The sequence below is a fragment of the Labeo rohita genome, chromosome 10, assembly GCF_022985175.1.
Source record: "Labeo rohita strain BAU-BD-2019 chromosome 10, IGBB_LRoh.1.0, whole genome shotgun sequence".
In the NCBI taxonomy this organism is placed as follows: Eukaryota; Metazoa; Chordata; class Actinopteri; order Cypriniformes; family Cyprinidae; genus Labeo; species Labeo rohita.
Genome location: NC_066878.1, coordinates 18,528,138 through 18,553,639, shown reverse-complemented (window position 1 = coordinate 18,553,639; position 25,502 = coordinate 18,528,138). Strand labels below are relative to the sequence as shown.

Genomic DNA, 25,502 nt, shown 5'->3' with positions numbered 1-25,502 from the left:
GATACAAACACATAAATGTAGACTTCTGTACACCCGTCCTGTGGCTCTGTCATAAACTCACCCTATTTTTCTTAAGCTGAGACTACAAACACAAAGCGTTTGCTCCAACAGTTTACCTTTCCTCATATCAACCACATCATTTGCGTTTTCCCCTGTGTTAAACATGTAAATGTGAGGTGTGGACGGACAGTTCATAACTCAACACTGAGCCAGCGATACATCAGAACAGCACATGTCCTTCTTCATAGAAATGTGAAATGTGTGCCCAAAATGTGAGGCAAACATAACAGGCACATGCCTAAAAAGCTGTGCAGACGTACAGAGTGGTTTTGTTTGCACATGTGTGTTCAAGTCGTCTCCTGTAGTGGCTCTTTTATGGCACGTCTGTATTTGGTTAGAGTTCGTTTTATCTTGTCTCTCACGTGTTTGTCTTTAATCTGTCATCATAAGCCGTGTCCCATCTCTAGCATGAGTGAATTATGTGCTAAAGGATTAGCTCATCTCAAAATGACACTTCTATAATTATTTACTCATGGTTCTGTCACGCCAAACCTGTATTCTTTATTTTGTGGAACACAAAAGGTGAATTTTTGAAGAAATGTCAAATGAAAGTGAATGGAGACTGTGTTTTTTAAGCTTCACAAAGATAAAAAGCACCAAGAAATTAGTTTTTGAAGTTATTCAATAGCTTTGTGGGAGGAACAGGCTGAAATATAAGTCGTTCTTTACTTATAATCTTCCTCTCCAGTGAGCTGTTGCGACCAGATCACAGTCAGTGAGACTGAGGTCCAGAACTGGATCAGTTTAGGTCATGAACAAATTATTTAGTTCATTTCTGATTCACTGAATTGAAAACAGCCTCTCTGATTGTGCCTAGGAAAACGGATCTGGGTTCAATAAATAAGTAAAAAATTAAATTACAACTAAAAAATAACATAAAAACTAATAAACATAATACAAATGACAAAAGCACATACAACAAAATTACTAAACCTTACTACAAATTAAGATGAAAACTCTCTTTCTGTATAATAATAATATTAATAATTATAGTAATAATAATGATACTACTAATAATATATACATATATAAAACAATAACTAATTCAAAATAAAGTAAATAAAGACACAAAAACGTAAAAAAAAAAATAGAAATGTTGTCTGGAAACTAACTGAGATAAAATATGTTAAGGTTAAAGTATTGAAATCACAATAAATAAATAAAATACAAATAAAATAAAGCTAAATATAAAAAAACAAATACAAATAAAAAAACACAACAACACAAAATTACTAAAACTTAAAAATTAAGATGAAAACTCTCTTTCTCTATAATAATAATAATAAAAATAGTACTAACACTACTACTACTACTACTACTACTAATAATGATGATATTAATGATACTACTAATAATATATACATATATAAAACAACAACTCATTCAAAATAAAATAAAATAACAATAAATATTACATGAAAGCAGAAATGTTGCCTTTGCAGCTAACTGAAAATATTTAAATATATAAGGTTGAAGTACTAAAAACACTAAATAAAATAAATTAATTAATTAAAGCTAAATATAAAAAAACTAATACAAATTTAACAAAACAACAACACAAAATTACTAAAACTTAATAAAAATTCAGATGAAAACTCTAATAATAATAATAATAAAACAACTAATTGTGACACCTCTGTGGACAGTTTGTGTTGGTTTCTCCCTTCTGTGCCCATATATGGTTTTTCCTGTTCCTGTCCTTGTCATTATTAGTTAATCACCCTCACCTGTCCTTGTATCATTAGCATCCCTATATAAGTTGTATTCAGGTCAGTGTTGTTTGTCTGATCTTAAAGTTATGTTGGTGTGTGATTCTCTGCTCTTCCTGTCTGGATTTAACGATTGTGGATTTTATTAAAGACTTGTTATTTCGTCTTTGTGCACCTCCTTCCACACACAACTGTGACAGAAGATCGGACCACAAACAAAATGACTTTTGAGAGATGTCTGGGGACTTTAAGGCGGGGCAATTCAGAATTGGACAGGTCTGTGGAGAACTTCCTTGAGCTCTCCAACCGGGTGAGCTGGAACGAGGCCGTTCTGGGTGCGTGCTTTTTGCGAGGACTGAATGACAAAACAATCCGCTGTGATCTTCCCTTAATTGATTAATTTAGTCCTTTACTTGAATTGTTCTGAAATCGAAGTAGAAGTAATGGAACACTCCAGTTCTCGTTGTTCAGAGAACTGGAGTGCGCTGCACCTCCCCAGCTCACCCCACGCTGGCAGTTTCACAGCATGACCCAGAGCCCAGCCAACCACCACCTCCACTCGTGGAGCCAGTGCCCGAGCCCACCGTGGACGGAGGGCCAGAGCAGAGAGCGACAGAGTCATCGCCAATGGGGACGACAGTGCGAGAGATTGCTATGGAGCCTGAGCTTATTGAGTCCGACCAGGTGCAAGAGCCAGCCACAATGGCCACGACGGTGGATGTTCCAGTTGGGCTTGAGGATGCTGAGGACAGCACCGCCCACTGCACCACCGCTGAGGGTGAGCAATGTCTGGATCTGGGACATTTACATGTGGAACAAGATTTGGTTACACTGAGGATATTTATGTGGAACCGGACTTGATCGATTCTTATGGGAACGTATTTGAAGACATGCCCTCTCTTCCACCATCCTATGAACTATCTGCCTGCCTGGATTTCCTACTCACCCTCCCTCTGTTATCTTCCCCTATCATCCCTGCTGCCTCCATCCCACCACCGCTGTCTCCTGACAGCCCTGCTGCTCACCCTCAGCCCACCATCTGTGCGGTGGGCTCGCCGCGGGTCTGCTACTCTCCATCTGCATCATGGCTGGAGGATCCCTCGTCTCCGCCTTCAGCCTCTGAGTCCATGACTCCGCCTCAGCCCTCCGACCCAGCGGCTCCACCCCGACTTTCAGCTCCCTCGTCTTCACCGTCGCCTGTCTGCTCACTAGCTCCACTGGTCTCCCTCATCCCTCCGACTCCACCTTGGTCGGTCATCATCCCGCCATTGCCTCAGGACTCCACTCCTCCGGCTGTGCCTCGACGCTTTGTCTCACCGGCTCTGTTGGGCTCCTCCCCCCCTCCAGCTCCGCCTCAGTCCTCTGTCTTTCCAGCTCTGCCACAGACCTCCGGATCGCCGCCTCTGCCATCGGTCACCAGAGCCTTGGGCTCCGCCCTGGCCCTCCGGATCCTCGGTGTCGCCCATGATCATCGGCTCTCCGTCTCCGCCTCAGGCTCCACCTGCTCTGCCGCCGTCGGTTGGGCCCCCTGGAGTTGTCAGCCCTTCCTCCACCATGGCTCCTTCCCCCATCGTCTCCGTCGTGGGCTACCATCATGGCTGTGGCCTGGGTCTCGCCTGGCTCCTTCTGCTCCGAGTCTCTTCTGTCTCCTCCCTGGCTCCTCCCTCCGTCTGATCCACCCTGGACCCTTTTGTCTCCTCCATGGCTTGTCCCTCCATTGTCACCACCCTGGACTTTGTTTGTTGTCCTCCTCCCAGGAGTCCATCCTCCGCCTGAGCCTCCTACACTGACTTTTTGTTACCATCCCACGTCCACTCCTTTGTTTTTGTTTGTTCTATGACGCGAGGTTGCGCCTTCTGGGAGGGGGGGAGTAATGTCACACCCCTGTGGACTGTTTGTGTTGGTTTCTCCCTTCTGTGCCCCTGTATGGTTTTTCCTGTTCCTGTCCTTGTCAAGTCATCATTAATCACCCTCACCTGTCATTGTATCATTAGCACCCCTATAAGTTGTATTCAGTTCATTGTTGTTCATCCAATCTTAAAGTTATGCTGGTGTGTGATTCCCTGCCCTTCCTGTCTGGATTTACTGATTGTGGATTTTATTAAATACTTGTTGTTATTTTGTCTTCGTGTGCCTCCTTCCACACACAACCATAACACTAATTCAAAATAAAATAAACTTTAAATATTACATGAAAACAGAAATGTTGCCTTGGCAGCTAAAACTGAAAATATGGTAAGGTTGAAGTATTAAATCATATCATAAATAAATAGTAATGTGAAATAATAATAGCTTATTCAAAATAAAATAAATATAAGAAAAATATTACACGTTAATGTTGAAATACTAAAAAGTAAACCTAAATATAAAAAATCAAATGACAAAAGCACATCAGACGAAATTACTAAAATATATTAATAATTAAGATAACTTGCTCTCTCTCTGGTAATAATAATAAATACACGTGTAAAATATTAACTTGATCAAAATAAATCAAACAAATAAAATTCTGGTTGACACGAATTTCAACTTTTTCATTGTTACAACCTTGGTCTTTCTTATACAAAACTTTCAGAAGACTAGTGCAAAACATGTATGGACCACTTTTATGATTTTGTGTGTGTGTTTAGGTATAACCTACATCATAGGCACAAAATGTCCCCACAAAGATGGCAATATCCAAAATCCTTGTCCTTGTGGTGACATTTTTTGTTACCATGAGGAAGCAAGCTTATAAATCACACAGAGTGTAGTGTCTGAAAAATCTAAGAATGAAGAAAGTTTCCTGTGAGGAGTAGGGTTACAGTAAGGGAATAGAAAATATAGTTTGTGCTGTAGAAAAAACAATATATGGGTCATTCTATAATTAGGGGTACATTTAGAATTTGACAATGTGAAGAAAAAAGTTTTTCTTTTTCCCAAAAACCCAAACATGACCTTACATAGCGGCTTTGAAACAGTCTATATTGTATAAAGAGCTATATAAATAAAGGTGATCTGTAGGAATATGTGCATAAAATACCATATAACTGTCCACCATGTTACCTTTACTGGGTAACACAGTTGACGGGTAACATAGTTGACATTTTTAGTGTTTTGGGCCTATACTCAACATGGAAGCATATAACTACTGCGCATATGGTATGTATAGAAATATATTATCATAAACAATACAAAAGTTTTAGTTAAATTGTCTTGTTAACATTTGCAGCAATAATACTTGTGTAACTGTTGGCGGTCAATTAATCCACTCTTGAAATAGGTTTGCTACTTTAACCTATATTTGGGGAAAGAGAGAGAACATCACTTCTAGTGTTTTATCAATGTGCTTCTAGAGGAAATATAATCATACTGTGCAAGTTATGCGAGAATTGGACAACCCATTCCTTTTCTGAGGGGGGGTTTTCTAGTGGGTAACTTAGTCGACAAAGTGAGTATAAGGTTTTTGTTTTTTATGAATCTTTGCTATCAGCTTTCCTAATAATGTGCTAGTTAGCAAGTTTAGTGGCTAAACGTGGCTAAATGCGGCTAAAGTAAACAGGCTCGTCTCTCCACAGAGAGAAGAGAAGGGCGGGGCGAGCAGAGCTCATTTGCATTTAAAGCAGCCTCAACCAGAATGAGATGATTTTTGCAGAGCTCATTTTGACAAGGCAAAAAGGTGTTGTTTTACACAACCATTGAGAATTTTTAACCAATGTATATTATAGACTTTTCATTAAGACCCTAAGGAATCATATCAACTGGTGGAAAATGGGCATCCGATGACCCCTTTAAATGCAGAGTAAGCAGCTTTACAAAATGATGAACATTATTTTTGAACAAAAGATATGGCTTTTTCAATATATAGTAGTGTGATTGGGAAAAATATAATTGTGTACTAGAAAATTAAGCATCAGGGCTTTATACTGATGAAATTAAAAAAAAAAAACTTAACGGACATGAGATGTACCCAGAATTATAGAATGACCCATATGCCTGTGGAACGTCCTCATGAAACATGGAAACCCAACATGAGTGGTGTGTGTCAGTCAAAACTATTTTCATTGTATTACTGAATTTTCTACCTCACACAGCGAAAGTTGTAGGAGGAGATTTAGTATGACAAATGACTTCTCCTCCTCATATTACAGAACAAAGACATTGGGATGAGTGTGAGTCAAACATATGTTGAGTAATTACTTACACACAAATGATCTGTGATTCACACAACACACGGCACTCATACATGAATCACTGCTAATTTGTCTTTTTTTTTCCATCCATTGCAGTGTCTCCATGATGCAGATCGATTTGCCCACCCATGGTGACATACAAGACTGAAGAGTAAATACTCAAATATACTTTATTAATTGGACCAATTTTGTCCACTTAAAAAGTTTTTGGTGTTTTATTTACAGACTACATGCAGTAAATATAAAAAAAAGCTAAAAATGTACCTACAGATCCAGATCTCTTCTTTACATACTCTTTCACCGTTTCTCATGCTTAACAGAAACACTGACCCTCAGTGTGAGCAAATGTGAGCTGAGGTTTAGGAATGTCATTGCGGTTTGCTGCCATGTCAGGAAGCCTGTTTACAGGCACGTAGGAACTGGACTAAACCCTGAGACAAGGCGTCATGTAACCTGAAACACTTACGGATGTGTGAATCGAATCAATCGCACTGGTGCCATCTCGTTTGGCATCAGCCGTACAGCTCTGAGAGTCCAGCTTTGTAGGATCTGGATACTTCATTGTGTTTGTAGAGTTGACACAAAAGATCTCTGTTTGCTGCCCAACTCCTGTTCCCATGACACAGTTTGAGAGGAGGATTACGCTGCTGTTGTGAACATTTAAAAGGTGTTGAGCAGAGCAGCCTGACTTGATCGGACTGTGCGTATCATAGGAAATAGCCTGTCGCTTTTTGCGAAGTAGTTATTGCAAAGTTGTAATTGAGACTGTAATGCTTCCCTGCTGGACTACTGAGTAAAATGTTAGCTTGGAATATGGCAGTCGGTTCCTAGCTGGTCCAAGCTTCGTTTTTAAGCACAATTCCTGTTCAGAACTTTAAGTTTTGTTAATAATGTAAAAATTAAAGATCTGTTTTGAGAAATGTCAGTGTTTTTTGGCCATACACACTGAAAATTGGTGTAGAAACACTCGATGCTATCTCACAGCCAATTCGTACTTATTTTACAAGGTGGCTAATTCGTACAAATTCATGCAACCTTGTAGAAATTTGTACAATTTCTGTGACGTTAAGTTTCATACTTAAGTTTCTTACTTAACCGTCTTACAAGTGAGATAGTACGAATTCATTCAAATTAGCCTCATTGTCAAATATGTACAAATTCTTGTAAGAACCGGTTGAAACACTTTTCACTGAATATTTGCTAGTAAATTTTACAATTAATTAAAAAAATAAATAAATAAAAATATTTTGAAAAATGTCAGTGTTTTTGGCATAGAAACACTTTTCACAGAATATTTGCTAGTGAATTTTACAATTAATTAATTAAAATATATAGAGATTTTGACAAATGTCAGAATATTTGCTAGTAAATTTTACAATTAATTACAATTAATTAATAAAAAAATAAACTAAAGATATTTTGAGAAATGTCAGTGTTTTTTGTTCATACACACTGGAAAAAATGGTGTAGAAACACTTTACACAGAATATTTGTTAGTAAATATAATTACCTACAATATATATATATATATATATATATATATAGTAACCTATATGTAATATAGTATAATTGTAATAAAATATAGAACACAAGAAGGTAAGTAAAAGTAAATTTTGATGTACAAATACTGAAGTATTTTTTCATTGCAATATTAGAAGTTTTCTTCATTTAATTTTTTGCAGTGCAGTGGACGTCAATGGTAACCAAAATTGTTTGTTTTTGTTATTTAAAATAAAGCTAAAGTAATAAAGTAAAATAATATTATTAAAACAAAACAAAACAAATTAATGAAACTAAATGACAAATAATGAAACTAAAATGACAAAAGCACACAATTAAATTACACTTTTCACAGAATATTTGCAAAGAAAATTCTCTATTAATAACAATTAATAAAAAAGGCATGTGAATTCTGAAATACAAAAAACTTAAGTAGTGTCATTTTGAAGCATTACAGACCCAGTTCTTAGTTACCATCGTTCTTCAAAATACTTTCATTTGTGTTCGGCATGAAAAAACTCATACAGGTCTGGAATGACAAAAGAGTATGCAAATGACGACCAAATTTTAATTTCTGTGTGAACTGTCCCTTTAAGCACTCAGATACATCGCTGACAAACATAATCTCTCTATGTGTGTGTGAACATAACCCCTTAAATTAGGCTAGGTCACCATCATTTTTGTTCAGTAGAGCACAGTTTGCAACTAAAATACTGGAAAGATTAGATGGCTATCCTTCAGATCTGGTTGAGAGAGAATTGTAGAAGATAAGGACAGTAAACACTGTTCTGGCTCATAGATCTTGTCCTGCAGGCACATAGAGCAGGCTTTGTTTTTTCATTCTCTTTGTTCACGTTACAGCAGAAACCTGTTGAATATTTCATGCCGTGATCTCCGATGTCTTGAGTTACACTAGTGCAAACAGTTCGAGTTTGAGAGAGAGGCAGGTGGGCTCCTCCCACAGGTGTTCAGGTGTACTGTAAGCTCCGCCCCCTCCGTCCTGAGCTCTATAAGAGGGCACCGTTAGGTACTGACCACAGCTGAATGCTCCACACATCACACAACACAGAAGCCGTCCTCCACTGCAAATACCACAGGTATGAGTCTTGTTTAATTTTTAACACTTCTTATGCAATAGCCTAACCACATATAAACAGCCTCTTATCACCTGGTAAAATCAAATGAAATTATATTGTGATTCACATTAAATGTGGTATTTATATTTATATTCAGTTACATTTAAAGTATAAGGATCACAATGAAGGAACTCTGTAATTCCCAATTCTTGTTGGTTTAGAAAAAGTTTCTTTTTAAATTTATTCAGGTGTTTTGTAATGACCAATAACCGGTTTTAAAGATGTTGCACGTCCACAAATGAATCATACTGTCTTGTCTAGAGTAACTCCAATCAAATTAGACAACATAATACGTTTCCAAGACAACAAGCCTAACAACAAAAGAATGTTAATTGTTTTATGTGGCAACACAAAGAAACAATGCAGTGTCCATTTACATATCATGTGATCTTTATGATGCAGTGAAGTTTTGTGCGTAGTTTGATGCTCTTTTAATAATTCACTAACGTCTAAAGTCATAATCTACTAAAGTCATTTAAAACTGAGCATTGGTACAGTTTCTGCAACTGATCTGAGATGTATATATATGTACATATATATATATATATATATATATATAGATATATATATGTATATATATATATAAAACATTTGGAGGCTTAAATTTGGTCATGAAAACAATGTCACAATGCAAAATATCTGACAATATATATGGGCCATTCTATAGAACTGGTGCAAACTGCTGTCCCACAACCAAAAAACACATTTAAAAAGCATTAAAGTATTCAAATCTTAGATGTTTACTAAGATCCTTTTATTATCTATTGAAACCCACAATAATATTTAAAATATCAGCAAGCTAACATATATAAAATCATTATTTAATGGTTACTTTCAAATAGGAGGCGGCTGTCTTGAAACCTAACCCCTTAATTTCAACTTGATCAAAATGATATTGAAATAATTTTTGTATTTTATTCCATTGTTGTTTTTTTAAAAATATTTGTTTTATTTTTTATAGATTTTCATGTCACTACCAAAACAGCATATGTTTTAGTTCATTAACTGAGACTGATTTAACTACAGCCCTACATTTATGATCAGGAAATATTCATGTGTGTCACTCTTTCTCATACACTGTAAAAAAACAAAAAACACAATTTGTTGAGTCAACTTAAAATAATTTGTTACCCTGCTGCCTTAAAATTTTAAGTCCAGTCAACTCAAATAAGTTTAGTCAACTTGAAATGTTAAGATGTACTAAGTAACAACTTAGATATTTGTGTTTGTTAAACTTAACAGATGGGTAAGTAACCCAGCTGCCTTAAATTTTTAAGTTTAATCAACTCAAATATCTAAGTTGTCATTTAGTATAATTTAACATTTCTGAGTTGACTGAACTTAAAATTAAAAGGCAGCCAGGTAACAAATTATTCTAAGTTGACAATTTTTTTTTTTACAGTGTCGCTGCGTGGTAAGTAGTGCCATTATTTTGAGGTAAGTTGTTTGCAGTAGTCTGTGTGTAACTTTAAAGAATGTCACTACCGAACACCTTTTTTCAATTAAGCACACTTTTTTGGGAGTACTTACATAACATTTAGTTTTTATATGTGTACAGCTGTTCAGAACTGTGCTAGCTAACCATGTGCTGATTAGCATCTTTGAGTTAGGCTTAAAAAGTATCTAAAATTGTCACTACCAAAACAGTCACGACCGAAACATGTCATCTTTGTTTCTGTAGTGACAAAAGGGAACACATAAACCTTCACTTGAGAGAGATAAACATTTTAGTACAGTCATGCAAATTTGTAGTGTTTTATTATGTTTTAGTAGGTTAAAATTCTGTAATGTGATGTGGTCGATACCAAAAACATGACTGTCACTGTCAAAATATTCTGTCATGACTGAGACATGGGATGTTTTGTCAAAAATAAAGTATACTGAATAATCAACTATGATGTTATGATAGTGTTTGGTTCAGTGTATATTCAAACTAATGAAAGTTTGAAATCAGAATGATCAACTTTTTGCCTTTTACAAAGAAACACTGTATTCAAAATACAACAAATCTCACTTGAAATATTGTTCAAATTGTTATTTTGATTAATTTACCTCTGAAAACTTTTTAATAAAATAGAAAAATATATATATTTGAAAGGAAGATGTAAGCAAATTCTGCACAATTACTAGAAATGTGTACATTGGATATTATACAATTTGCATACAATCTAAATTTGTCGAAAAAGACAAATTTTTTCAAGACGTTTCCAACTCAGAGTTTGAACAAATTCTGTAGAATGACCCATATATGAAATGTGTGTGTGTACAGTAATACATTTGTGGGATTAAATCATCTGGGTGCTGAAATGTGTTTAACTGTTATAAAAACAATGTCACAATGCAAAATTGTGTCTTAGAGAGAGAGAGAGAGAGAGAGAGAGAGAGAGAGAGAGAGAGAGAGAATGTTGTGTGCATGTGTGTGTGTGTACAGTAATACATTTGGAGGCCTAAAACATTTGAGCTTAAATGTGGTTATTGAAAACATGTTACATTGTTCTTACATTTTATACATACTGTATGCACAATATTAACAATTCTTTTTTTTTTTTTTTAAGTTATATTTATGGGGGGGTTGCATTTATTTGGTAGGACAATTGAGAGCAGACAGGAAAGCATTGGGTGAAGAGAGGGGGTTGGGTTCAGCAAAGGACCTTGTGACGGGAATCGAATCGGGTTGCCGGCAGCACAGTTGCGCTATGTGTCGGCAAACTAACCACTGCACTATCGGTGCCAACAATATTTTTTTGTGAGATTCACCTCTGAGATTCACCCCTGTCAGGGGATTCTGGTCTCAGATCAGCATAAAGAGCTCCTTTATCCCCGAGCTCTTTAACAGTAGCAGGCTGTCAGACGGTTATCACTTTATGGCAGGAGATAAATGGATTAGGAAGGTGTGAGCCAACTCTCTTAAGCAGCCCAGAGTTGAGAAGTCATTTTTTACAGTGTTTGGACGTTTACTTCTAGCTGTAAAATCCAGCATGGGGGAGCAATGGAAAATTCTTGGCTTGAAAAGCCATCTTTTAAAAAGTCAATTTGTATAGAGAACATTCTAAAGAGGATGTCTTGGGGTTAGGAGGAGATGTGATGTTCTCATACACCAAATATGATTTTCTTTGCTCACTCTTGTGACTAAAAACTAGATCTGCAAAGGTTTTTCAGTATGGGAGTTTTACATTTATATTTATACTTATTCTAAAAGCACATAATAATTGTATACTTTATATGCAAGTATATCTTTAAATCTAACAACTTGTTCCTGGAGGGCCGGTGTCCTGCAGAGTTTAGCTTCAACACTAAATAGACACACCTGAACCAGCTAATCAAGGTCTTGGTAGACATGCTAGAAACGTCCAGACAGGTGTGTTGTGGCGAGTTGGAGCTAAACTCTGCAGGATTATTGTCATTCATCAAAAATGTACATACTAGTACATACTAAAACACATCTCCGTCTGTCGACAGAGGTCATGTCGTCCAGTCTCTCAGTACGGAGTTTCTCCCTGGGCCGGCAGCCCTCTTTCTCCAGCATGTCTCTGAGGGACAGCGGACGTGCCCGGTCCAAAGCGGCCGTCTCATTCTCTGCCTCCAAGCCCCTGTCTCGCTCTGCCTCCATGAGCATGTCAGATCTGAATGGCCTGGGCAACCTGTCCCTCAACGGCCTTCACGGCAACAGCACCAATGAGAAAGAGGCTATGCAAAGCCTCAACAACCGACTCGCCAACTACCTAGACAAGGTCCGCTCTCTGGAGAAGTCCAATGCTGACCTGGAGCTGAAGATCAAACAACTGATGCTGGAACGTGTGCCGAAAGGCCACGATATTGATTCCATGATGGCCCAAGCCCATGCCCTAGAACAGGAAGTATGTGGACAATGCCCTTAAGGTCTTTTGAACTTAATGAAAACAAAGATTGTTAGCATGGCTCCTGGTGTGTAGATATACTTTGAAATGCTGCTCAGCAAATGTCTCTGATCATTAGCCGTACCAGACACACTAGTTAAATAATTACCTATTTTAGACTAAACGGTTACCTTTTAACAAAGAAGGAAAGTACCTAAATCAGAATGAATATGCCATGCATAATGACGTCTTGAACACTTCCACTATGATCGTTTAAATGATGGTTTCAGTGTGTTCTAGATGAATATGCAGCTTCTTCTTCATGTTCTGTACCTTACAGGTAAGGAAGAAGACTCTGGAGAATGCACGGATCATGCTTGAGATTGATAACGCCAAGCTGGCTGCAGATGATTTCAGAATCAAGTGAGTGTTTGATGTGTTGACGTTGGCGGCGACAGCCTTGTGGGCAGCGAGCTGATATATAGCGCTGTCGCGCTGTGGGTGTCCCAAGTTTGGGTCCTAGCTCGGATCCCGCCTCCCTCTCTCTCTTCCACTTTGCTTTGCCTCCTGTTATCATTGCACTGTCCTGTCGTAATGAAGGCAAAATAAAAAGAAACGTGTTGACAAGCTTTAGCAGGCATTGACTTGGTGTATGTTTGCAGATGGGAGACGGAGAGTGCGATGTGTCAGTCAGTGGAGCGGGACTGTGTGGCCCTGAAGAAAGCCAAGTCAGACCATGACCAGATCATCGCCACACTGCGTGGTGACCTGGACAGCCTGAAAGAGGAGCTTTACTTCCTGAAGAAGAATCACGAGGAGGTAAGATTTGGGAACGGAATGGCAAATGCGGCACCTGTTGTTCCTCGTTTCTGCATTCCCTCTAGTTAAAAAGTAGCATGTAAGTGTACATTAAGAGTAGGACGTGGACCAGTCCAAAGTTCAGTGGTTTTCCATTCCTTTCAACCTTCTGTTGATGCAAATGTTCATGGAGGAACTGATGGTACAGTCGCTTTCACTGTAGTTACAAGAGCCTTTAAAATCCCCATGAAATCAAAATGAAAGTTTTTTAGCTTTTAGTATGAATATGTTAGCCTTAAGGTTATTAATAAGCTAGCCTGCTCAAAATTTGCATTTAGAAAATATATGCATTCAAAACAGTCCCGCCAACATGGATCAATGATTTTGATGACATCACCCTACACTTATTTTCAGCGAACGTTCTGTCCAATCAAATACTCTTTAAAATCCAAAGAGTAGGCGGGACCCCCTACACTATAAATACACACTGAAGCTGCGGCTGAATTTGGTCACTTGTTCAAAGAATTAGTATTTTCTCTACTGTAAATGGCACGTAGTGCACTATATAGGGCAGTGGTTCCCAACCATGTTCCTGGAGGCCCCCCAACACTGCATGTTTTTCATGTCTCCTTAATCAAACACGCCTAATTCAGATTATCAGCTCATTAGCAGAGACTCCAAAACCTGAAATGGGTGTGTCAGGCAAAGGGGAGATGCAAAATGTGCAGTGTTGGCGGGTCTCCAGGAACGTGGTTGGGAACCACTGATATAGGGGATAGGGAATGATTCAGACAGTGTAAATATGCATTCCGATGGGGCGAATAAAGTCTGGTTTCACTTTGTTTCACACGAACTTCTTTGGGAAACCAAAAATGCTTCTTCAATTGCAAGAGTGCCCAAACTCAGTTTTAGGGCTGTGTATTGCCAAGAATCTGCCGATACGATACGTAACACGATACAGGGGTTGCGATACATTGCAATATTGTGAACAAGGCGATATATTGGGATATTTGTTATTTTATGAATAGGACACAATTTTAGGAAAGCTGTAATTAAGAAAACACCACCATATGCAAACCATAATGTTACTGAATCACTTTTTGTGCAGTACGAGTAAAGGGGGAAAATAAAGTGCTTGCAAGGTTCTTTAGTTATTAAATGTATAAAATGTAAGCTTTTATAAACAGACCATATATATTTTTAGACCCTGCTTTACAATTTAACTTTATTATTGTAACCATGTCACGATCTGAACTTATGAATTACATCTGCTTAATATCAATAAAAAATAAAGTGCTTACAGGATTCCTAAAGAAAACAAAAGAATTGTAAAACAATAAAATAAATACAAATATTGGACATTCTAAGAATCTTTTTTGTTCTGAGAATTTCGCAAGTTTTGGATTTTGCAAGTTTTTCAGACCGTGACGCGAGCACCGCCTCAACTGCACAAAACAGCCCCACCACGAGAGAAACCGGCAGGCAGCTGCGTGGCTACCCCACTATGCCCGGCGCAAAGGCCCTTTCATGGGATGCTGCAAGCAGCGTAACCACAGCGCGGGCGCCGCCTCGGCTGCATGGGGCGCTTCTGCTGCACAGACGGGTGGCGGCGGTGCGTCGGTTCCGCTGCTTGCCGTATCCTGGAGTGAACGTTACCTCAAAATGATACCAAAATGACATCACACTTTACACCGAGGCGGGAGCAGGAACTATTCTTTCATCCTCCATTAATGCTAACATTAGCGCCGTGCGCTTATGCTAGTATTTCCTGTCGCTGTTTAAGTTCAGACATAAGAAGACTGCAATCTAGCGGTCAGGATATAAACTCAAAACGAAGCAAGTGTCATGAATCTTGTATGATTATTTTTTTTTTTAAATATCAATATTCAGTTTTTGAGAATCGATACAGTATCGCCAAACAAAATATTGCGATACACACGTGTATCGATATTTTCTTACACCCCTACTTAGTTCTAGATAGTTGGTGTCATGCAGAGTTTAACTTGCCTCAACACATCTGGTGGGGACTTTCTAGTATGCCTAGTACAGGGGTGCCCAAACTCGGCCCTGGAGGTCTGGTGTCCTGCAGAGTTTAGTTCCAACCCCAGTTAGACCCACCTGAACCAGCTAATGAAGCTCTTACTAGGCATACTAAAAACTTCCCAGCAGGTATGTTGAGGCAAGTTGGAGCTAAACTCTGCAGGAAATTGGCCCTCCAGCACAGAGTTTGGGCACCCCTGTTCTGTGGCATCACTATGAAAATCCCCTGTTGGAAACTTTATTTTTAAGAGTGTATCTCTGTGACAGGCTTGTCAAACCCTTGAAGAGTCCCAAGCGGTGACCTCCACTGTCCATGCTTGGAGTCATTTGTAACTCAATCCATGCGGTTCTTTTGTCTCATGAAATCTAAGATGTGCCTCACAGCTAACCTTCTGGCACTGAGTCAAGTGCTGATTGTCATTTTTAGGCCAGAAGCTTGCTTTGCACAAGTACGCAAAGATGTGTATCCTTACCCAACAAATTCCAAGTGCAAAGAAGCAGTACAAATACTTGAATTCTTGTGTTCATTTGAAACGAACAAGTCCCAGTACTCAGGAAGGTGATAGAGTTACTATTAAAAGTCTTTGCCATTGAACCAGATTAAGGTATTCAGCTAGTTTAACAAACTTGATCTGAAGCACGTCTACAATAATGGCCGATGGGGCCAGTACTGAGAATGCAATGGGTACTTTGTTTGTTGTACTTGCATAGACTATGTTTTAAGCCTTACTTGTAACTGCTGAACCAAAAAACAACATGTAAGAAAAACACTAAGGAAGTACAGTATTATTTTCATTCTTTCTCACGCATAGACTCTAGGTATATTTGGAAAGTAGGGTGTGGTGTCACGGTTGTAGAATATTCAAAGTATATCTGGCGTGTCTGCCTGTTTTTGTGCGAGGCACATGCATACTCCACTTGTGAGCAACATGAGATCAACACTATTAAATATTCATTGAGAAGAACTTAATAATGAAGTAACTTCCACCTACCTTGTGCCACCACGTGGTATCAAATTTCCCAACATGCGCTCCGCAGTCTCAAATCACCACACAAACCACACCCCGATGTTCAAACATAAAATACACGCACAACCTATCCAAACATGATAGATATCTCATTAGTCAAAAACTAACAGTTTTTATTAGTTCCACAGAAAGTTACCAGACAATTTGTTTAGTCATGCAACATCCTTCTTTCCCACAGGAAATTGACAGCCTGAGGGCCCGGATTGCTCAAGAGGAAGTCAGTGTGGAGGTGGATGCGGCCCGTGGGCCAGAGCTGGGGTCGGTTCTCTCTGACCTCAGGTCTCAGTATGAAGGCATTGTCCAGAAGAACAAGGAGGAAGCTGAAAACTGGTACCGTAAAAAGGTTGGTGTTCCCAGAGGATCAGGGTCAGAACCAGTATCATGGCTGCCAGCTCCCATTAAGAGTTTCCTAGACCCAGATCACATTTCACTAACAAAAACACCTTGGTACAACCATAATACTAGGTATTACCATTTAACAACAACTTGTTAAAGGATAATACATAATACCATGTTATTTTTGTATACTAAAACATAGTACTTACATGTTACTCCAAAGTATTTAAACTATTATGACATGTTTTTGGACACGATACCACAGTAAATGTTCTTGAGAGTAAAACTATGGAATTTACATTAAGGTACTTCAGAAATGCTGTGGTATTGCCATGTTTTTATACATGGGTCCACTTTACTACAATGTTTTATACATGTACATATACTATTAATACATGTTAAACCATGTACAAATACCATGTCATGGAACTGTGTTAATACTATAATGTTTTTATAAAACCATGGTATTTACATATGGTTCTTCAAAACTACTGTGGTATTATATTTTTTTTTATAATAGACCACAATATTGTCATGGTTTGAACCATAATGATACCATGGTATTTTTATAAGATAAATATATGTTACTCTAAGGTACTTTTTTGGACATGACATGTACATGGAAACTATGCCTTGGTATTTTTGTAATCTAAAGTATTTACATGGTACTCCAAGGTATTTCAATATTTTTGACACAGAACCATGGTAATACCATGGTATTTTTGGTAACTGAACTCATGGAATTTACATAAGGCACTTAAAAAATAAAATGGTATTACCATGTTTTGTAACATGGCACGACAATCAACCACAGTCTGCAAACTGTTATTTCAATGTTATTTCAAGTTTACATGTTTTTTTTAGATGTGAATCCACTTTACCATGTTTTTTATCATGTTTTTGTTTTGTTTTTGTTTTTTTACATATAAATACCTTTTTTTGTAAGCTTGTACACTATGGTACTGGAACTATGGTATTACTATAGTATTTTTGGTAAGTGAAACCATTGTATTTACATATGGTACTTCAAAACTACCATGGTATCGTCATGTTTTTAATATTAGAGCACAATATTATCATGGCTTTTGTAACATTAATACCATGGTCTTTTTATAAGATAAACATATGTTACTCTAAGGTACTTTTTTGGGCATGACATGCACATGGAAAGCATGCCTTGGTATTTTTGTAATCCGAAGTATTTACATAGTACTCAAAAAAGGTATTTCAAAATATTTTTGACACAGAACCATGGTACTACTATAGTATTTTTGGTAATTAAACTGCAATTTACATAAGGTACTTCAAAAATAAAATGTGTTTTTTTAAAATAAGGATCCACTTTACTATCACGTTTTTTAACATATAAACACCTTTTTGTAAGCTGGACACTATGGTAGTACTATAGTATTTTTGGTAGGTAACACCATGGTATTTACATATGGTACTTCAAAAATAAGGTGGAGTCATCATGTTTTTTAATATTTAATGTATTTAATATTTTAATTGTAAACCACAATATTATCATGGTTTTTCAACCATGGTAATACCATGGTATTTTTGTAAGCTAAATCATGGTATATGTTTCTCTAAGGTACTTCTTTTGGACATGACATGCACATGGAAACCATACCTTGGTATATTTTAAAATCCAAAGTATTAACATGGTGTTTCAAGGTACTTAAAAATATTTTTGACACAGGACCATGGTAATACTATAGTATTTTTGGTAATTAAACTCATTGAATTTACATAAGGTACTTCAAAAATAATACGGTGCGTTTTTTGTAACATGGAACCACAATGATCCACAATCAACCACAATCTTCAAACTAAATGATTTGCAGTATTTACATGTTATTTCAAGGTGCTTCAGAAATAATATATGAAAATATGAAAACCATGGATTTCTTTGTATATAAAACCAAGGTATATATGGTACACTTCTAGATATTGATCCATGATAATCATCTTTATGGTATATATCAGTGATCCATGTTATCTCGACATCATCATATAAAACTTTGAACCTGCAGTTCATCAGACCTTTAGCAGGATGTATTACTTCCTCCTGCTGCATTATGGTCTTGCATGCAGAACACTTTTGTAACCCATTCACTGTATGTGTGTGTGTATAGTTGGAGACGGTGCAGACGCAGGTGCGTGAGAGTAATGAAGCCCTGAGAGGGGCTCACAGTGAACTGACCGAGAGGCAGCGCTTTCTGCAGACACTGGAAGTGGAACTGGAGAGCCTTCACAAACAGGTCAGAACCAGGCATGAGGAACCTTTTAAGCACCATTTCTGTTCCCTGAGTGAACTTCTAAAGCTGCGGCCAATGCAGATACAGTTACCGCTTAGCACTGGAAAGTAAAACCCTGTCCTTTATGTCGAGGTTATTTGAATGACCCAGGCCATAAATGCTCGAACGCATGCCTTTACTTACTTTTACAAGTCAAATGTGAGCAGCAAGAAGGACAGACACAGTTTGTTGTTGGATTATGTCGTGAAAAGGGGTCAGTAGAAACCCTACTAAAAGTAACAGACGTGTAATAGATCTCCAAAGAGGAACTTTTCCATCAGAACACTCACTTAGAAACAGGTTTGTTTGTTTTAATGACCTTTGAGTCTTACGCCAGTCCAAGATCACTCCCAACATCTCAGATGTAGTTACTATAAACAGGTCGCCCTTGTGTAAATAAAGCCAAGACGTAAGTTCACATAGGGGTTGTTTCGTAGTAGTTTCTCTGCTGGTGCAATTATTTTGAGGGTGCAAGTAGATGCATAAAGGCAACTAATAATTACAATTCAAGTTGTTCCAAACCTGTATGACTTTCTTTCCTTAGTGGAACATAAAAGGACAAACAATGTTCATGCTGTTCTTTCCTGTAAAGCATGCGTTCTTGCAGGAAAAATGGCCTGTAAGTGTTTGTATAAAACCTTTCTACCTCATCAGCATGTGAGCAGTAGCCAATAAAGCCTCATTGTCCTGACGGTTCACCTTATCACCAACTGGTGGTTGGCAGTTTAAACATGATTACATGCAAAATAAATAGGATCGACTCATTTACTGATGGAATAGCTTCATTTACATAGTTATTCACTAAAACACACACAGACAGACCCACATACCCACATTTACATGTATTTTTGGGATGCAAGACTTTATGCAAAAAAAAGTGTGACCAAATGGAATTATTTTTTTATATAAGTTATTTAAGAATTATATATTATATAAGTTTTTATATAAATTATATATATTTTATTGTCATTTAAATGTTTATTTTTATCTTAAGGCTTTTGACCGTCTTATTGATAATAGAGGGAGGACAAGAAATTATTGTAAAAAGAAGTGGAAACAGGATCCAGAAATCTATTTAAATTGAAACGTGCATCTCTATATGTGCGCTAAACAGGGAGAGACCGGGGCTTGTGGCAAAAATGTCACCAAATGAACAAAACTGACCCACAAAGTCAAGATAAATGAGCAGAAATTGCCCCTGCTCAGTTTAATAATCGATCATGGCTGTCCTGATTAAAATGTGAAAATGAAAAGTTTCTATTTGCAGAATTACATTTTGATTAATTTTAGTTTTAGTTTTTTCTTTTTTTTTTTTTTTTTTTTTGCGATGTTGAGACTTATAACCAATTACACGCATTTCTGTTGAGCTTAGAAATACAGTGGCCAATCAGAAACGCTTAAATTATTCAGCGCTGAACACGCACCAATCAGAGGTGTTCGAATTGAAAACTCCGATGTTGTTGTTGAGTATGCGTGCTCACTGATTGAATTCTTTGCGTTCGTGAATTCCCTCATCGTAAACAACACAATGCAGATGCTATGTAAATAAAAGATTCTTTTTGTAGCTTTAGTGATTATAACAGAGTTTTTGCAGAACTTGAGTTAAGACTAAACTAACGTCATGGACCAACATTTGTTTGTGAAGCCAGAGCCGCTTGTGAAGATGAGGTGTTTGCCCAAAATGCAGACACAAAACAAAAAAAAAAGTTTTATATGTATTCTATTAATCGACTCGAATATTGCAGCTATATTATATGCATTCTCGCAAATGCATGTTTGTATCTTGCAATACCAACTTTTTTCATACAATTCTGACTTTTTTTCTCAGAATTTTAATATATAAATTTGCAGTTGTGAGTTATAAAGTCAGAATTGCGAGAAATAAACAATTCTTTTCTTCTCAGAACTGCATGATATAAACTCATAATTGTGAGTTATAAAAACAGAATTGTGAGATATACGCTTGCAATTCTTACTTTTTCCTCAGAATTGCATGATATAAACTCAAAATTGTTATAAAGTCTTTCTTGCAAATGTGCTTTTTGTATCTCGCAATTTTTAGTTTTTTATGCAATTCTGACTTTTTTCTCAGAATTTTGGTATATAAATTTGCAATTACGAGTTATAAAGTCAGAATTGCATGATATAAACTCATAATTGTGAGTTATAAAGTCAGAATAACAAAATAAAAACTCTAATAATTCTGTAATTCTGACTTTTTTATGCAATTCAGACTTTTTTCTCCGATATAAACTCGCAATTTCAAGTTGAGAAGTCCAGTTTTGAGGGGAAAAAAGACATAAGACAGAAGATATGTTCTCAGAATATCTCAGAATTCTGACTTAACCTAACTCGCAATTGAGTTTATTTCTCAGAATTGGGAGTTTATGTCTTGCAGTTCTGTCTTAATAACTCACAATTGTAAGTTTATTTCACGCAATTCTTACTTTATAACTTGCAATTGCTATATCATGCAATTCTGAACAATTCAAAACAAAAGTCAGAATGCTGAGTTTGTATCACAGTTGTGAGAAAAAAAAGTCAGAATTGTGAGATAAAAACTTGCAGTTACTTTTTTAAAAAATTGTATTCAGTGGCGGAAAAGGCCTTCCATAATATTAGCTGTTTTTACAGGTATATTTTACATATAATTACATACAAAAATGGTCCCTTAATGGAAAAGTTCATTTCTGACCCTGGCGCTAACAAAGTTATGGCGTTGGCTAACAAATTCCCATTTAACCCTTCTCACAGGTGGCAGCTCTGGAGGGTAACCTGAGTGAGACGGGACAGAAGTACACTCTTGAGATGGAGCGACTGCAGGCTACCCTGGCCCAACTGGAGGAAAACCTGTCGCAGCTGCGTCTGGACATGCAGCGCAACAAGACGGACTATGAGCAGCTCCTGCGCATCAAGCAGAACCTGGAGATGGAGATCGCAACCTACAGGAGGCTGCTGGAGGGGGAGGAAACGTGAGTGCGAGAGATTCTTGCAGTTCACCAACAATGAAAATTGTCATTGCTTACTCACCATAATGTCCTTCCAAATCTCTATGCTGTTTTTTCTATGCTGACACTAATATTGGTGTCTAGGATTTTGGCAGCATAACAATTGTTTTGATACTTACATCAGGTTTCTTTTTTTATTTCACAGGGCTAAAGAGGCTCCTCCACCCCCCAAGAGTGAGTACTCGCTCACACAGAACATGTCGCACGCTATAACTTCAGCAAACACTAGAACAAATATGCACAAACTGATCTTACAAGTTATAGTCAACAAATATTGCAGAAAAAATTTGTATAACCAATAAATACTGCATAAACAAATTAAAATTTTAGAATAAAAACTAGGGCTGGCATACGATTAATCGCGATTAATCGCATACAAAATAAAAGTTTGAGTTTGCCTAATATATGTGTGTGTACTGTGTGTAATTATTATGTATATATAAATACACACAAATGAATGTATATATTTAAGAGAAATATGTTATTTAGGTACAAAAATTTGTATTTATATAAAATATAAATTATAGAAAAATTACAATAAATACATATACGTGTAAATATTTTTAAATATGTACATGAATATCCTTGTATTTATATATACATAATTACACATAGTATGATAGGCAAACTCAAACCTTTATTGTGTACGATTAATCGCGATTAATCATTTGCCAGCCCTAATAAAAACTGTACCTTTCTCCATAATTCATGCAAAATTGGTAATCAGGGTAACAGGGTTGACAGCTTTATGGTTTAATTGGATAATACTAGGCTTGTGCAACACACAAAAATGTTTTTTTTTGCAATTCAACGTCACTTATAAGTTGCTTACTATAGAAAATCAATGGCAATATGGTTGACATTTTAACATTCTCTACTGACACACTTCATAAAACATAAGATAAAGTACTAAAAAGGGAGATCTTTGCATGTCCATGAAGACTTCACTTAGTTTATTATTATAAAGGATTTTTGATTTATGCAATAATTTATAACTTCAAAAAGCGAGGGGGAAAAATGATGACAACAGGGTTGATGCATAACCTTAGCACACAACCTCAGCTCTTTTTTATAACACACTGTCAATTAAAATAAATAACTAAATTAGAGAAAGAAATAAAAACTTTTATTTACATATATACTACTTTTCAACAGTTTGAGGTTGGGAAGATTTTTTAATGTTTGTATTCATCAAGGCTGCATTTTATTTGTTCAGAAATACAGTAAAAACAGTAAAAAAAAAAAAAAAGAACTGTTTTCCGTTTGAATATATTTTAAAATGCAATTTATTCCTGTGATGCAAAGCAGAATTTTCAGCATCATTACTCCAGTCTTCAGTGTCGCATAATCCTTCAGAAAAATGATGATTTGATACTGAGGAAACACTTTTTATTAAAACAGTAAAAAAACTGTAAACTGTTGGAAACTGTAAAAAAAACAAAAAAAAAAAAAAAAAAAATTCCAGAAATTTTTGATCAATTTAATATTGGAAGCCCGTTTCCGCTGCTAAATAAAAAATAAAAAAGGTAATTGCGACTTTTTATCTCACAATTGTGACTTTTTTTCTTGTAAGTCTGACTTTTTTTCTCAGAATTGTGTCATATAAACTCGCAATTGCGAGTTATAAAGTCAGAATGGCTTGATATAAAGTCAGAAGATATAAATTTTGCAATTCTGACGTTTTTGTATCTTGCAATTCAAACTCGCAATTGCAAGTTATAAAGTCCAGTTCTGAGGAGAAAAAAAAGACTGATATGTTCACAGAATTGCGAGTTTATATCTCACAATTCAGACTTAATAACTTGCAATTGCAAGTTTATATCACACAATTTTATTTTTATTTCTCAGAATTCTGACTTTATATCTTGGAATTCTGACTTTATAACTCGCAATTGCGACTTTATTTCTCAGAATTGCAAGTTTATATCTCACAATTCTGAGAAAAAATTATCAGAATTGCAAGATAAAAAGTCGCAATTACCCTTTTTTTTATTCAATGACGGAAACAGGCTTCCATAATTTAATGCATCCTTAAAAAATGGTTTAATATAATGTAAACAATGTCTCTTACTGAAATATGTAGTAGAAAACCCATGAAAGATTTACGTTATTTAAAAAAATCCTATTTTTTTATATATATATTTTGGACTATTGGGGGTGCCATTATGAGGTGACATGGTTGTGCTCGGTGAGCTACTGGTGCTACCTGTTGTTATTTTTACTGCAACACAATTTAGAATACACAACTCTGAAAATAAAATACTGATATGATGAGCACAGCTACTGAAAGAGCTTACAGGTGGCAATGGATGCAAGTGTAAGCTTAAACCAATTGCCATACCACTGATTTTTCCCACAAGGAGTGAAATCCACACTGAGAAACTTCATTGGCTGCGGCATCATGACAGGCGTTTCATGTTTACATTCTCCCAGGATGGCATCTAGCGTTTCTTGTCTCTGCCATTTGTAAGCTCTCGTGGACAGAACAAAGACGTGGGTCTTTATGAAGTTTTATTTGTCCACAAATCTTTGTCCATTCTTTTCTCCTCTTCTTATCGCTAGGAAAGCAGTGAAGACTTACATCGCTTCTCTTGTTGCCCTTCGACTGAAAATTACAACCAAAAGCCGCACAATGTGGCATCGTATCAGTATTTTATTTTCTGAGTTGTGCTGTGGTAAAAATAGCAACAGGTAATGGGAGTAGCTCACTGAGTGCAATCATTTGCTGTCATCGAAATAATGGCGCCCCCCCATAGATGTATAAATAAATACGTATAAAACGATGTGGATTTTTTAAATAACATAAGTCTTTCATGGGTTTTCTGCTACATATGTCACTAACAGACATCATTTACGGTATATTAAGTAGTGTATTTGATTTTACCAAAATGTGCATATTTGCAATTAAAGCAAAACAGTTCAATATACTAAGGTGCCAATGAAGTTAGAAAAATGCCTATAATAACTGAAAGTTTGCATCATCTTTTGTTAAAGTCTTTTTTTACACATTTATACTGTATGAGGGACCCAAACATCCCCTATTTCTTACAGTATGATAGCGAGTGTAACGCTTAAGTATATTTGAATCTGGCTTGAACTGTTGGGTAAACATTTATCAGATATCCGTCTGTGGCTCTGGAATGTTCTGGGAGTGCGTTTGTTCTCTCACCTGAGCTCCACACATTAAACACCGCCAAACAGAGGCAGCTCTCATAACAGAGCCTACAGTCCGCTGTCTGTGTGTCTGAAAGGAATCTAACATATCGCTCACATCACTCTCTCTTGGTCTTTCTCTCCACAGAGGAGCCTGATGTTCGTACCCGTAAGATAGTGAAGGTGGTAACGCAAACCATGATCAATGGCAAAGTGGTGGACGAATCCAGCGAAGTTGAACAGATTGAGGAGACAAAGAAGTAAAACAAGAACAAGACTGTCTGTGTGATTCTCTGTATAAAAGCTTCTATTGTCCATTTAGGAGCCACATTACCTTGGGCCCCCACAGGGCCCCTGAGTTTTGTTTCATTCCCAGTCTTTCAAAGAGATCATCTTTCCTTTCTCAAGCAACAGAAGAGCTGAAAT

The 25,502-nt window shown here is 36.8% G+C and overlaps 1 protein-coding gene across 2 annotated transcripts in view; it reads left to right on the top strand.

Annotated features, from left to right (window-relative positions):
* Positions 1-8,492: 8,492 nt before the first annotated feature.
* Positions 8,493-25,502, top strand: part of si:ch211-243g18.2 (uncharacterized protein LOC559906 homolog) — a 17,232-nt gene continuing 222 nt past the window's right edge. Inside the window, exons 1-9 of one of the 2 annotated variants that reach the window (XM_051121796.1) lie at positions 8,493-8,538; positions 12,037-12,434; positions 12,754-12,836; positions 13,076-13,232; positions 16,458-16,622; positions 18,754-18,879; positions 21,670-21,887; positions 22,069-22,097; positions 25,225-25,502. The exon at positions 25,225-25,502 is cut by the window's right edge and continues 222 nt beyond it. In XM_051121796.1, the coding sequence (XP_050977753.1) occupies positions 12,042-12,434; positions 12,754-12,836; positions 13,076-13,232; positions 16,458-16,622; positions 18,754-18,879; positions 21,670-21,887; positions 22,069-22,097; positions 25,225-25,340 (1,287 nt within the window). In that variant the 5' untranslated portion in view covers positions 8,493-8,538; positions 12,037-12,041 and the 3' untranslated portion in view covers positions 25,341-25,502. Of the gene's footprint in view, positions 8,539-9,992; positions 10,015-12,036; positions 12,435-12,753; positions 12,837-13,075; positions 13,233-16,457; positions 16,623-18,753; positions 18,880-21,669; positions 21,888-22,068; positions 22,098-25,224 lie in introns of those variants that run through there. The other variant, XM_051121797.1, reaches the window with a different exon arrangement.